The following is a 13,923-nucleotide window of genomic DNA, read 5'->3' as shown; positions in this document are numbered from 1 at the left end:
GTGCAATCTATCAACCATAAATTCTGTAAACTCTTTAAAACTAAGGTTGATGGAACGAAAACACCAATTGTATGGATTGGATTCGTATTGGATTGGATTTGAATTGGATTTGAATTGGATTTGGATTGGATTTGGATAGGATTTGGATTGGATTTGGATTGGATTTGGATTGGATTTGGATTGGATTTGAACTGGATTTGGATTGGATGTGGATTGGATTTAGATTGGATTTGGATTGGATTTGGATTGGATTTGGATTGGATTTGAATTGTATTTGAATTGTATTTGAATTGGATTTGGATTGGATTTGGATTGGATTTGGATTGGATTTGGATTGGATTTGGATTGGATTTGGATTGGATTTGGATTGGATTTGGATTGGATTTGGATTGGATTTGGATTGGATTTGGATTGGATTTGAATTGGATTTGGATTGGATTTGGATTGGTTTTGGATTGGTTTTGGATTGGATTTGGATTGGATTTGGATTGAATTTGGATTGAATTTGGATTGGATTTGGATTGGATGTGGATTGGATTTAGATTGGATTTGGATTGGATTTGAATTGGATTTGGATTGGATTTGGATTGGATTTGGATTGGATTTGGATTGGATTTGGATTGGATTTGGATTGGATTTGAATTGGATTTGGATTGGTTTTGGATTGGATTTGGATTGGATTTGGATTGGATTTGGATTGAATTTCGATTGAATTTCGATTGGATTTGGATTGGATTAGGATTGGATTTGGATTGGATTTGGATTGGATTTGGATTGGATTTGGATTGGATTTGGATTGGATTTGGGTTGGATTTGGATTGGATTTGGATTGGATTTGGATTGGATTTGGATTGGATTTGGATTGGATTTGAATTGGATTTGGATTGGATTTGGATTGGATTTGGATTGGATTTGGATTGGATTTGGATTGGATTTGGATTGGATTTGGATTGGATTTGGATTGGATTTGGATTGGATTTGGATTGGATTTGGATTGGATTTGGATTGGATTTGGATTGAATTTGGATTGAATTTGGATTGGATTTGGATTGGATTTGGATTGGATTTGGATAGGATTTGGATTGGATTCGGATTGGATTTGGATTGGATTTGGATTGGATTTGGATTGGATATGGATTGGATTTGGATTGGATTTGGATTGGATTTGGATTGGATTTGGATTGGATTTGGATTGGATTTGGATTGGATTTGGATTGGATTTGGATTGGATTTGGATTGGATTTGGATTGGATTTGGATTGGATTTGGATTGGAGTTGGATTGGATTTGGATTGGATTTGGATTGGATTTGGATTGGATTTGGATTGGATTTGGATTGGATTTGGATTGGACTTGGATTGGATTTGGATTGGATTTGGATTGGATTTGGATTGGATTTGGATTGGATTTGGATAGGATTTGGATTGGATTTGGATTGGATTTAGATTGGATTTGGATTGGATTTGGATTGGATTTGGATTGGATTTGGATTGGATTTGGATTGGATTTGGATTGGATTTTGATTGGATTTTGATTGGATTTGGATTGGATTTGGATTGGATTTGGATTGGACATGGAGATTTACAAAATTCAAAAATGAAACGAATGCCGTAGCTGTAAAGTCACTTATAAACAAAACAAAATGAAAAGAAAAAAAAATAGAATGGAAAACACTCACCAATTATACACTGGAAGAAAAAAATAGGTACTTTGAATGGAGTTGACTAAATTCTATTCATATTTTGACTTGTGTTGTCGCTTCAAAGGCAAACTTTAACCAAAATTTGATCAATTCCATTCAGAGTACCGATTTTCCCTTTTAATACGAATATTGGTGAGCGTTTTCCATTTTATTATTTTTTTTCATTTTAATAATAACTCATTTTAAGGTTGTATTTATATACAAAGAATTTCCTGCGGAACACAAACTTCACTAAACGAATCAATAAATTGCTGTTTGCCCTCCAAAACCATTGATTGAATTTCCTCGGAATGTCGAAGGCACGTCGGTCCTTCCATCATCGTCGTATCTGGGCCCAACAACAGCAGCTTCAAACTTTGCCTTCTGCGTGGCTGTCAATCTTAGCTGACGATAGGCCGGCACATTATCAAATTAGCCGCACTTACCTTGAAACTTGACTTCATCTGCAAAGAGAAAAGAAACAGAGAGAGAAGGGGGCGTTAAAGGGTGAGAAAAAGTCTCGCGCTGCTGAAGAATTAATTAAATGAAAACGAAAACAATTACTGATTGACGACTAGTGGAAAGAGAGGAAAACGCGAAATTGTGCCCATCATCATCATCAGCAACAACCAACATGGGCATCGCGCGCATCGCTGTTGGTTAGTGAGGCGTTTCGAGCAAAACATGTTTTATGGTTGAGGAGGAAAGCTTCAGACAGCATTGTGATGGTAGAAAGAAAATCGCAGGGAAAAGTTTTTCCCGCGCGCTCGCGATCCGTGATGCATGCTATTTTACCACCACGCTAACCGCCACGGCCGGCAAAAGTAGGTTTCTAACGACAACGATGCATCGTTGCAGCGGATGCATTTGAGAAGTTAGGAAAAAAGTGAGTGAGTGAGTGAGCGATCGAGTGCAGCTCAGTCAGTCAGTCAGTCACTAAAGCAGGCGTGTGCACACTGCTGCAGGCAAAACCGAATGCATCTTTCCTGTGTCTGCTGTGCTTTGATGAAGAGACTGGGGCAAGTTAAAACTTGATCCTCAATGTTCAATTTTCACTGTTCACGTAACAGTTAACTGTTCACTCTTAACTATTAACTGTTCACTGTTCACTGTTCACTGTAAACTGTTAAACGAAACTGTTCAGTGTTCACTGTTAACTGTTAACTGTACACTGTTAACTGTTCACTGTTCACTGTTCACTGTTCACTGTTCACTGTTCACTGTTAAATGTTCACTGTTAACTGTTAACTGTTCACTGTTAACTGTTAACTGTTCACTGTTAACTGTTCACTGTTAACTGTTCACTGTTAACCGTTCACTGTTAACTGTTCACTGTTAACTGTTCACTGTTAACTGTCCATTGTTAACTGTTCACTGTTAACTGTTCACTGTTAACTGTTCACTGTTAACTGTTCACTGTTAACTGTTCACTGTTAACTGTTCACTGTTAACTGTTCACTGTTAACTGTTCACTGTTAACTGTTCACTGTTAACTGTTCACTGTTAACTGTTCACTGTTAACTGTTCACTGTTAACTGTTCACTGTTAACTGTTCACTGTTAACTGTTCACTGTTAACTGTTCACTGTTAACTGTTCACTGTTAACAGTTCACTGTTAACTGTTCACTGTTAACTGTTCACTGTTAACTATTCACTGTTAACTGTTCACTGTTAACTGTTCACTGTTAACTATTCACTGTTAACTGTTCACTGTTAACTGTTCACTGTTAACTGTTCACTGTTAACTGTTCACAGTTAACTGTTCACTGTTAACTGTTCACTGTTCACTGTTCACTGATCACTGTTCACTGTTCAATGTTCACTGTTCAGTCTTTACTGTTCATCTAGCTGTTCACTGTTCACTATTCAATGTTGGTTGTTCATTATTTAAAGTTCAATGTTCACTGGTCGTCATTCAATGATTATTCACTTAACTGTTCACTGTTCACTGTTCACTATTCATTGCTCAATGTTCCCGCCATTCCACCCGACCCCAATGCACCTTAACCACAAACTCGCCAAGGGAAATGCTGCATCGTATCGGAGCCTGTTGTCTTTGGCTCTAATGTTGCGCTGAGTGATTGGATAGAAAATGAAAATTGCACACTTCGTCGTCGCAGTCGTTAGCCAGCCAGCCGTGACTGCGGCGGCGTGCTTTCTTTTCCCTTACGCTTCGCCTTAAGATGCGCGAGGATGATGGCGGTGGAGCGAAGGGCGACCTTGACTTTCTTCGTCTTATTATGTTGCACTTGCAGGCAGGCAGGCAGGCAGGCAGGCAGGCAGGCAGAAGAAGAAAATCATAAATCGCTGGGGGAGGCGTGCTCTCTTGCAGAAAGTGCGGCCGAGTAAGGGTTTGTGTGCGGCTTTTGTTGCTGCTGTGGGTAAACAACAATACCTACAATATGAATGCCAGTTTTGGCGTGTCCGTTTTCTAAACATTTTACGGTTGTTGTTGTGGTTGCGCGAAAATGGTGTTCGATTACGGATGAACGTGGAAATGGGCGGTTTAACGGGCTGTCAAACAATTACGGCCAAGACAGGGAATTCAAAACAATGATTTTCTATCATGTGGGTAAGCAACTCGTATCTTAGGACACTTTGTCTAAAAAGATGGTTTGATTTGATTTTTTCATAACAATAACATGAAACGAGCTCACCAGTTTGAAATTTGTCGCGATGCACGGCATTTAAAACAATGATTTTCAATCAGATTGACAAATTTCCTGTGTCTCAGAAAACTTTATCGCGAGAGATAGAGAGAAGAAGATGATTTGATTTATTAAATATAATAGCATGGAACGAGCTCACCTATTTTTAGTTTACGAGGCATACAATTCAAAACAATAGTTTCCTAGCAGACATGTATGTATCTTGGCATCTTCGGACTCTTTCTCGTAAGAGATGGAGGAAGGAGATGATTTGATTTTTTTAAATAATAGCATGGAATGAGCTCACCAGATTGAAGTTTGCCGCAAGGCAGGGAATTTGAAACAATGATTCGCAACCAGATGGACAAGTTTTCCGCGTCTCAGGAAACTGTTTCGTCATAGACAGAGAGAGAGGAAGATGTTCTGATTTATTGAATATAATAGCATGGAACGAGCTCACCTGTTTCAAGTTTACTGCGAGACATGCCGTTCCAAACAATAGTTTCCTAGCAGACATGTATGTATCTTCGCATCTTCGGACACTTTCTCATAAGAGATGGAGAGAAGGTGATGATTTGATTTTTTTTTTACAAATAATAGCATGGAATGAGCTCACCAGTTTGAAGTTTGACGCAAGGCAGGGAATTTGAAACAATTATTCTCAACCGGATTCACAAGCATTCCGCATCTCAGGATACTTTTTCATCAGAGACAGAGAGAAGAAGATGTTTTGATTTATTTTTAAGTTTACTGCGGGGCAGACAATTAAAAAAATAGTTTCCTAGTAAAAATGCATGTGTTTCGTATCATAGGACACTTTCTCATAAGAGATGGAGAGAAGGTGATGATTTGATATCTTGAAAATAATAGCACGGAACGAACTCACCAGTTTGTGATACTTTCCCTGAGACATCAGTTCAGAATCATCTATCAACTCACGTACCGATATATTGTAAACCATTACTAGAAAAAAATGGTTTTAAGTTTTATATTTCTTCATGGTTCATTCGCAGAATCTTTGTTTGAATGCGTACGAAGGCGAACAATTAATTGGTGAGCTCGTTCCACCTTATTTAAGTAATAATTTAAATGAATTTGGTTCTGATGAGCTGACATAATGTGTAAAAACATGAAACGAACTCACCACTCCATTAGATCAATCAGTTTAACGATGGTTTCTTACCAATTTACAATTGAAAGAGCTCTTGGACATCCCTTATTGTAAAACAAATTCACTTTTAATGGGCCAGTTCATGGGTCATGGGTCGTGGAATCTTCCCAAATCCTGCATCTCAACTTTCCTGATATTTTGATAAAACCTTCTCAATTATTGATGAAAAACCCTATATCGGAACAAAACTAACCAACTGTTGCATTTTTCATCATCCAGGAAACCTCTATTATCATTCTTCCGCGCACATCAAATTCTATTCAAGCGAGGCAGCTGTTTGGCATAAAGCTGAGGTACTCCCTCCACATGATACGGACCAGGGTAACCAGGCGGAAAACCACTTCGTCCAAAATCAGGAACCGAAGAAATTTCCTGCTGCATCAATGATGTGGGACCAGCGTCGCGTGGGAGCCGCCTTCTTCGAAGGAACACTAACTGGCCGCCATAAATCGTCGTCTGCTCGGTCGGCAGAAATAACAAAACAAAATCACATCTTTAGGCAACCCCTCATCATAATCATATGTATGTGTGAGCAAGGCGAGTAGGACTGAATGAATTACGTAGATGACTACCGGCCAAGACAATAACCACCCAAGCCAGCGGATGACGAGATCATAAATCGGAGCCGGACTCAGCTGTTTTGCTCCCGAAACTAATGGTTTTGTGGTGGCGGATTACGGAGAAGTTGTTTTCAATGAAGCTCATTCACAGTGAGATAAGGATGAGTCGATGGTGAGTCAAAGCTGAGGCGAGATTCAGTCAAAAGTAAAGCAGTGAGTTGAGATTGAAAGGAAAATGAGTTAAAAGAGAGTTCAGATTAAATAAAAAAGGAAGTCATTAATGAGTTGAGACTATGTGTGAGCAGAAAGTGATCAGAAGATGAACCTTTGATGAGCCAATACGAGTTAGGACAATGTGAGTAGAAAATGAGAAGATGATGAACTTTTGATGATATTGAAAATAAAATGAGTAAAGCATGAGATGCATGGTGAGATGAGAGTGACTAAAAATGCAAGTCGTATGTGAGATGAGACCATGTGAGTATAAAACTAAGCAGAAGATGAACTTTTGATGAGTAAATACTAGTTGATGTGAGTAGAAAGTGGGAAAAAGATGAACTTTTGTTGAGTTGAATGCATGTGAGGAGAAAGTAAGCAGAAGATTAACTTCTGATGAGTCAAAAGTTAGAATCACTGCCTGAGGTTGAAAGAAAAATAAGTAAAGAGTGCGATGAGAGTGAATAAAAAAGCAAAAAAGGCCATGTGAGCAGAAAGTGAGCAGAAAATGAACTTCTGATGAGTCAAAAGTTAGACTCACTGCCAATACAAGTTCAGACCATGTAAGTAGAAAGTGAGCAGAAGATGAACTTCTGATGAGTAAAAAGTTAAACCAACAGTAAAGAGTGCGATGAGAGTTGAAGGCATGTGAAGAGAATATAAGTAGAAGATAAACTATTGATGAATTAAAAGCTTGTGCGTAGAAAGTGAGTAGAAGATGAATTTTTGATAAGTCAAAAAGTTTGTCAGTGAGTTGAGATTGAAAACAAAATGAGTAAAAAGTGAGATGGATGGTGAGATGAGAGTGACTAAAAATGCAAGTTGTATGAGACCATGTGAGTAAAAAAATTAAGCAGTAGATGATCCTTCGATGAGTAAATACAAGTTGATGTGAGTAGAAAGTGAGAAAAAGATGAACTTTTGATGAGTTGAAAGCATGTGAGGAGAAAGTACGCAGAATGAGTCAAAAGTTAGACTCACTACCTGAGGTGGAAAGGAATAAAAAAGCAAGTCATAAGAGAGTTGAGATCATGTGAGTTAGACTCACTGCCTGAGATTGAAAGGAAAATAAGCAAAGAGTGCGATGAGAGTTGAAGGCATGTGAAGAGAATGTAAGTAGAAGATGGACTATTGATGAGTTAAAAGCATGTGAGTAGAAAGTGAGCAGAAGATGAATTTTTGAGTCAAAAGTTTGTCAGTGAGTTGAGATTGAAAATAAAATGAGTAAAGAAAGAGATGCATGGGGAGATGAGAGTGAATAAAAATGCAAGTCGTATGTGAAATGAGACCATGTGAGTATAAAATTAAGCAGAAGATGAACCTTTGATGAGTAAATACAAGATGATGTGAGTAGAAAGTGAGAAAAAGATGTATTTTTGATGAGTTCAAAGCATGTGAGGAGAAAGTAAGCAGAAGATGAACTTCTGATGGGTCAAAAGTTAGACAAATTGCCTGAGATTGAAAGGAAAATAAGTAAAGAGTGCGATGAGAGTGAATAAAAAAGCAAGTCATAAGTGAGTTGAGACCATGTGAGCAGAAAGTGAGCAGAATCAATACAAGTTCAGACCATCTAAGTAAAAAGTAAGCAGAAGGTGAACCTTTGATGAGTAAAAAATTTGTAAGTGAGATGAGAATAAATAAAAAAGCAAGTCACAAGTGAGGTGAGACCATGTGAGTAGAAAGTGAGCAGAAGATGAACTATTGATGCCTCAAAAGTAAGGTAGTGAGTTGAAATCGATAGGAAAATGAGTGAAGAGTGGGATGAGAGTAAATAAAAAGCAAATCATTAAAAAGAGTTGAGATCATGTAAGTAGATAGTGAGTAGAAGGTGAACCTTTGATAAGTCAAAAGCCTTTGATAAGCCGAGAGCGAGTTGAAAATATGTTTGGAGTCAGAATGAACAGATAGCGAGTGGATAATGAATCGAAAACGAATCTATAATTAGTAGAAAATTAGATAAGTTTCAATCAAGTGTGACTCATTCACATTGAGAAGCTAGTGCGATGAGCAATGTGAGTTAAAAATGAGTCGAAAGCGATTCCAGAAAACAGTTAAGTATGAGTGGAGAGTGAATCAAAAATGAGGGGAGTTGATAGTGAATCTTAGATGAGTTAAAACAAGCTTGGAGTAAATCAAAAGTAAGTAGAGTGAGAGTTGAAAATGCGTTTGGAGTGAAAATGAGTAGTGAGAATTGATTATTCATGTGTATGGGGTGAATATAATAAATTTTAAAATGAGGTAATAGTGAGAACGAATCCTGAAAGTATGTGTTGCCAAATTTTTCGAAATTGGGATTAGAGCGAGAATTACTGAGACTAAACCGAAAGTAAACCTGTCAACCAATTTGAGGGCTCATTCACGATCAACTCACTCTCAGCTCATTCTCATTTAGAACTCTATCTCGGTTTACTTTTGATCCAATCTAAGATTCATTCTCAACGTATACAGTTTTATTCCATCTCATATAGTTTTTTAACTCTCGACTTCTCCTCGAGAGTGATTCAGATTGAGGTAGACGTATGAGTGGATAGTGAATAGATGCCAAATTTAAAATAAATCAAAATGTATTCAAAGTGATGCAAAAATGAGCTCCGAATTACCAGAAATTAGAAACGAAAATGAGCAAATATCAGAGCAAATAAGAGTAAAATGAGCCATACTATATTAAAAGTGAAACAAAAGGTCAGGAGTGAGCTAAAAGTGGATTTAAAGTGAGAATCAGAAGAGAATGAGTTGAGACACAATCAAGAGGGAATTTCGAATTAGTACGGAATGAATTAAGAGTACATTAAACGTGAGTCGATAGTTAAAAAGGTAATCAGAAAAGATTGATCATGAATATTGAATTGAATCAAAAGTAAGTAGTGAGTGAGTTTCAAAATCAGTTCAGAGTGAGAATGAGCACAGTGTGAGTTGGAAGTGCATCGAGAGTGAATCCTCGATTTGGTTGATAGTGAAGTAGACAACCTGATTTGAGGAGAGTGAGTTAAAAGCCAATCTTAGATGAGTCACAACTAGTTGAAGGTGAATCACAAGCTCGTCTTAAGTGAGCAAAGAGTGAGAATGCATAGAGAGTGAGTTGAAGCTACATAGCGAATAAATTCAAAATTAGTTGAAAATGTCTTCAGGAAGAATCGACAGTGACCTGAAAGTGAGATGGATTGAAAGTGATTCAAAGATAAGTTAAAACAAGAAAAGAGAAAAGGAAAAGTAAGTGTTGAAATGAGAACAGAGTGAGCAGAAGATACATTGGAGTGAATCCAAAATTAGTTGAAAACGATTTAAGTTTAATCGAAATTATACTGATAGTGATGTGAATTAGAAGCGATTCATGAATGAGTCAAAACAAGGCAAGAAAGAACAAGCGTGAGTTGAAAACAAGCTTAAAGTGAGAATGGGCTGATAATGTTTTGAGACTCAGACAAAAATGAGTTAAAAGTAAGCCGTCCGTGGAAGAATTGATCTATGGAGAATGAATTGAATGAGTAAGTTTAGTAAGAAATGAGTTGAAAGTAAATCAAAAGTGAATTGACAATTATGTAGTCGACTGTAACCGAGAGTGAGTTGAAAGCGAGACAATTGACACTGAATCAAAGCGAATTTAGAAGAAGCTGAGAATAAATCTGATAGAAAATCAAATGAATGAGATGCAAGTGAATCTTAGTTTGAATCAACAGTAGTTTTAAAATAAGTCTAGAGTGAGAATGCGCTGAGAGTGAATTGAGATACGATCGTGAGTGAGCCCTGAATTTTGTTGATGATAGTGAGGTAGACGATGCGAGTTGAAAGTGAGTTGAAAGCCGATCTTAGATGAGTCAGAACAAGTTAAACGAAAAATCAAAAGTTATTCAGGAGTGAGTGCAGAGTCAGAATGAGAAGATAGTGAACTGAAGGTACATTGAGGGTGAATCCAAAATTAACTGAAAACGTGTTGAGGTTAATTGAATTTGAGTTGATAATGATGTGAATTGAAAGCGATTCATATGTGAGTCAAAACAAGTCATGAGAAAACAACAGTGAGCTAAAAATAAGTTTAGAGTGAGATTGAGACAAAAATGAATTGAAAGTGAGTCGTCCGAGGAAGAATCAATCTACGGAGAATGAATTGAAAGAGAGCCAAAGGTAAATGGAAAGGTCGTTCAGTAAAAAAATGAGTTGAAAGTAAATCAAAAGTGAGTTGATAGTGTAGTCGATTGTAGCCTAAAGTGAGAAAGACGACACTCATTCAAAAGAGAATTTGGAAGAAATTAAGAATAAATCCGAAAGGAAATCAAATAAAGGAGTTGAAAGTGAATCTTTGATTCAATCAAAAGTAAACCGAGGGTGAATTTTGAAATATGTTAAGAGTGAGAATGAGCTGAGAGTGAGTTGAGATTTGATCGAGAGTGAGTCCTCGGTTTGGATGATAGCGAAGTAGACCATGCGAGTTGAGAGTGAGTTGGAATCCAATATTAGATGAGTCAGAACAAGTTAAAAGTAAGGAGTACAGAGACATGATGAGAAGAGAGTGAGCTGAAGGTTTATTGAGGGGGAATACAAAATTAGTTGAAAACGAGTTGAGGACAATCGAAATTGAGTTGCTAGTGATGTGGATTAAAAGCGATTCATAGATGACTCAAAACAAGTCAAAAGAGAACAACAGTGAGTTGGAAACAAGTTTAGAAAGATAATGGGTTGATTACGTTTTGAGATTGAGACAAAAGTGAGTTAAGAGTGAGCTGTCCGCGGAATAATATAGCATCCATGGAGAATGAATTGACAGAGAACCAAGGATAAATGGAAAGGGAGCTCAGTAAAAAAAATGAGATGCGAGTAAATCAAAAGTGAGCTGATACCAAGTTTAGAGTGAGAATAAGCTGAGAGTGAGTTGAGATTCGATCGAGAGTGAGCCATCGAGCTGGTCGAAAGTGAAACGGACGATGCGAGTTGAGAGTGAGTTGAAAACCAATCTTAGATGAGGCAAGTTTTCAGGACTTATGGAAGTACAGAATGAGAACAGAGATTCAAGAGTGAGTATTGAATGAGAATAGAGTGAGCGGAGGGTTAATCTAAAATTAGTTGAAAATGTGTTGAGATGAATCGAAATTGAGTCGAAAGCGATTCATAGATGAGTCAAAACAAGTCAAGTGAGAACAACAGTTAGTTGAAAACAAGTTTAGAGGGAGAATGAGTTAATAGTGTTTTGAGTTTACAAAAGTGAGTTAAGAGTGAGCCGTCCGAGGATCCATGGAGAAATAATTGAAAGAGCCAAGGTTCAATGGAAATGGAGTTAAGACTGTAACAAGAGACGCGAGATGTCTGAAATTTCTTATCACTTAACGCAACACAATGCAAGCGTGAGAAAAGTGGCTTGTGTAAACAGGATAGAGAACAGAGGATAAAAGATAGAAGAAGACAGAAAAGAGGAAAAATTGAAACAAAAGATAGGAGAAAGAAGACTGGAAATAGTAGGTAGAATATAGAAGATATAAGAGAGAAGATCGAAATAAGATAAAAGAAAATGGCAGAAGATACCAACTAACAAATAGAAACAGGAGACAAAACAGTTTGTTCCACAAGTTTTATTTAATTTTAGCGTCTCATAAAAAGAGTGTTCTGTCTGGACTGTAGTACAACAAACAGATTGCATCGTGTGCAGTCCACCCGCAAAAAAAATGACGCATTGCTCGTCACGGCGGTGTAAATGACCTAATTGTTTTCGAATATCGCGCGATCAACCATCGTCCGAGAATTTCCGTGCCCAGCAGATCGCACATGGATTCTTTCATTTTCGTCATAAATTTCCCATTCATCGGTGATGGAAGTACAGTGGTTATCGTCACCGTCCGTCGTCGCCGTTCATCGTCGCCGTAGCCGTTCGTCGTTGTCTTCGAATGAATTATGATCAGGGGTTAAAAATGCAGTAACCGCGCGATCGCTATTTTCATCCGTGTATATTTTATTAATAAAAACAAGTACGGGCCATTCAGCGCTGCAATAAGGCGATTCACAGTTCGGAGCACAGCTGCGCTCAGTCGGAGCGACACAGAGAACAGAGGATCGTTCACCAGAACCAGGCAATTGGTTGTAAATTGGAAGTGAAACGAACTCACCGGTTGCCGCAGTAGTGGGCGATTTGCGGTGGAACAATTGGATAATCGAATCTCAAGATCGATCTCCGTTGATCACGAGCTGATAAAAATCGTTAGCAAACTTCCGGTCTCGCAGTAGACCGTGTTGATCGATTTCCTGTCAATACTGGTATCGATCGCCCAATACTATGTAATTTTTGGCGCACACAGGAGTTGTTCTTGCACGTGAGACATTCATGCCATTTTTCTTCGATCGCGTGAATTGCGTCGATGACTATAAAGATTATGATGACGATGATGACTGTGATGATGATTATGAAGTTACAGTGCGGAATTTGGGACACCAATAGCTCACCGGAAAAATGTTCGCGTAATTTTATGACGTGCACTGTTTTGGGCACCTTGTTTGCCGAAGTGCGTTTTTCCCTGTAGGTTAAAGCAATATGTGCCAAATTGCAATTGAGTCTATTTTTTTTTAATTTATGGCGTGGTGTCGGCTTCGTCGTCACCAGCGACGGTGGTGGACCATGGAAAATTGATCTATTAATAGACGACGGCGGATTCATTGAAAGATTCCGTGCCCTTTGGGTGTGAGTAATAAGTACTTTCGCTTTCTAGTTCGTTATTACGGATGGGTGTTTTGAAGCGAGTAGCCGTTTTGTAACACATTTTATTGGTAGAAGGTTGTCAAAGATACATCAGAGTAAAAATTTTGTTTCTAAGAAAAGAAGAGAAGAAATGAGAAGAGATGAGAAGCGATGAGAAGTGATGAGAGACGAGGAGAAGAGATGAGCAGAGATGAGAGGAGATGAGAAGAGGTGAGAAGAGATGAGGAGAGATGAGAAGAGGTGAAAAGAGATGAGAAGAGATGAGAAGAAATGAGAAGAGGTGAGGAGAGATGAGAAGAGTTGAGGAGAGATGGGAAGAGATGAGAAGAGGTGAGAAGAGTTGAGGAGAGATGGGAAGAGATGATAAAAGATGAGGAGGGATGAGAAAAGGCGAGAAGAAATGAGAATAGATAAGAATAGATGAGAGTAGATGAGAATAGATGACGAGAGATAAGATGAGATCAAGAAAGATGCGAAGAGATGAAGAACGATGTGAGGAGGTAAAGAGAAGTGAGAAATTTATAAGAACAAGACAAATTAGTAGAAGAGAAATACAGAAAAGAGAAGTGAATAGCAAGAGAAGAGAAGTGTAGAAAATAGTAATGAAGAGAAGATAAGAGAAATGACGAGAAGTGAAGAAAAGAAAAGTGAAGAGATTGAATTAATAAAAAAAAAAGAAATTAAAAAAAAATGAAGAGAAGGCAAATAGAGATGCTTAGAGATGAGGCGTTTTGAGAAGAGATGAAAAAATATGATAAAACGTGAGAAGAAACGAGAAGATGTGAGAAGAGCTGACATGAAGAGGCACAGCTGAGGGCTTTGACTTCACAATAAACTAGGTTACTCCAAGTTCCTTCGCATCATTGTCGTCTGACTTTCCGCAATTCCGCAACTATGCAACAATTGCCCATCCGAGGAAAAGCGTCCCATGTTTAGTGAAAGAAAGCAGCCCATTATGGTTATACTGCA

The 13,923-nt window shown here is 38.0% G+C and overlaps 1 protein-coding gene across 1 annotated transcript in view; it reads right to left on the bottom strand.

Moving 5' to 3' along the window:
- Positions 1-13,923, bottom strand: part of LOC109418953 (GATA zinc finger domain-containing protein 10) — a 567,982-nt gene that overhangs the window by 64,437 nt on the left and 489,622 nt on the right. Inside the window, exon 2 of the mRNA XM_062853956.1 lies at positions 2,127-2,144. Coding sequence (XP_062709940.1) covers positions 2,127-2,144 — 18 coding nt within the window. The remainder of the gene's footprint in view (positions 1-2,126; positions 2,145-13,923) is intronic.

Source organism: Aedes albopictus, chromosome 2, assembly GCF_035046485.1.
Source record: "Aedes albopictus strain Foshan chromosome 2, AalbF5, whole genome shotgun sequence".
Lineage (NCBI taxonomy): Eukaryota > Metazoa > Arthropoda > Insecta > Diptera > Culicidae > Aedes > Aedes albopictus.
Note: the sequence above shows the minus strand (reverse complement) of the source record. Positions and strands in the feature narration are given on the sequence as shown.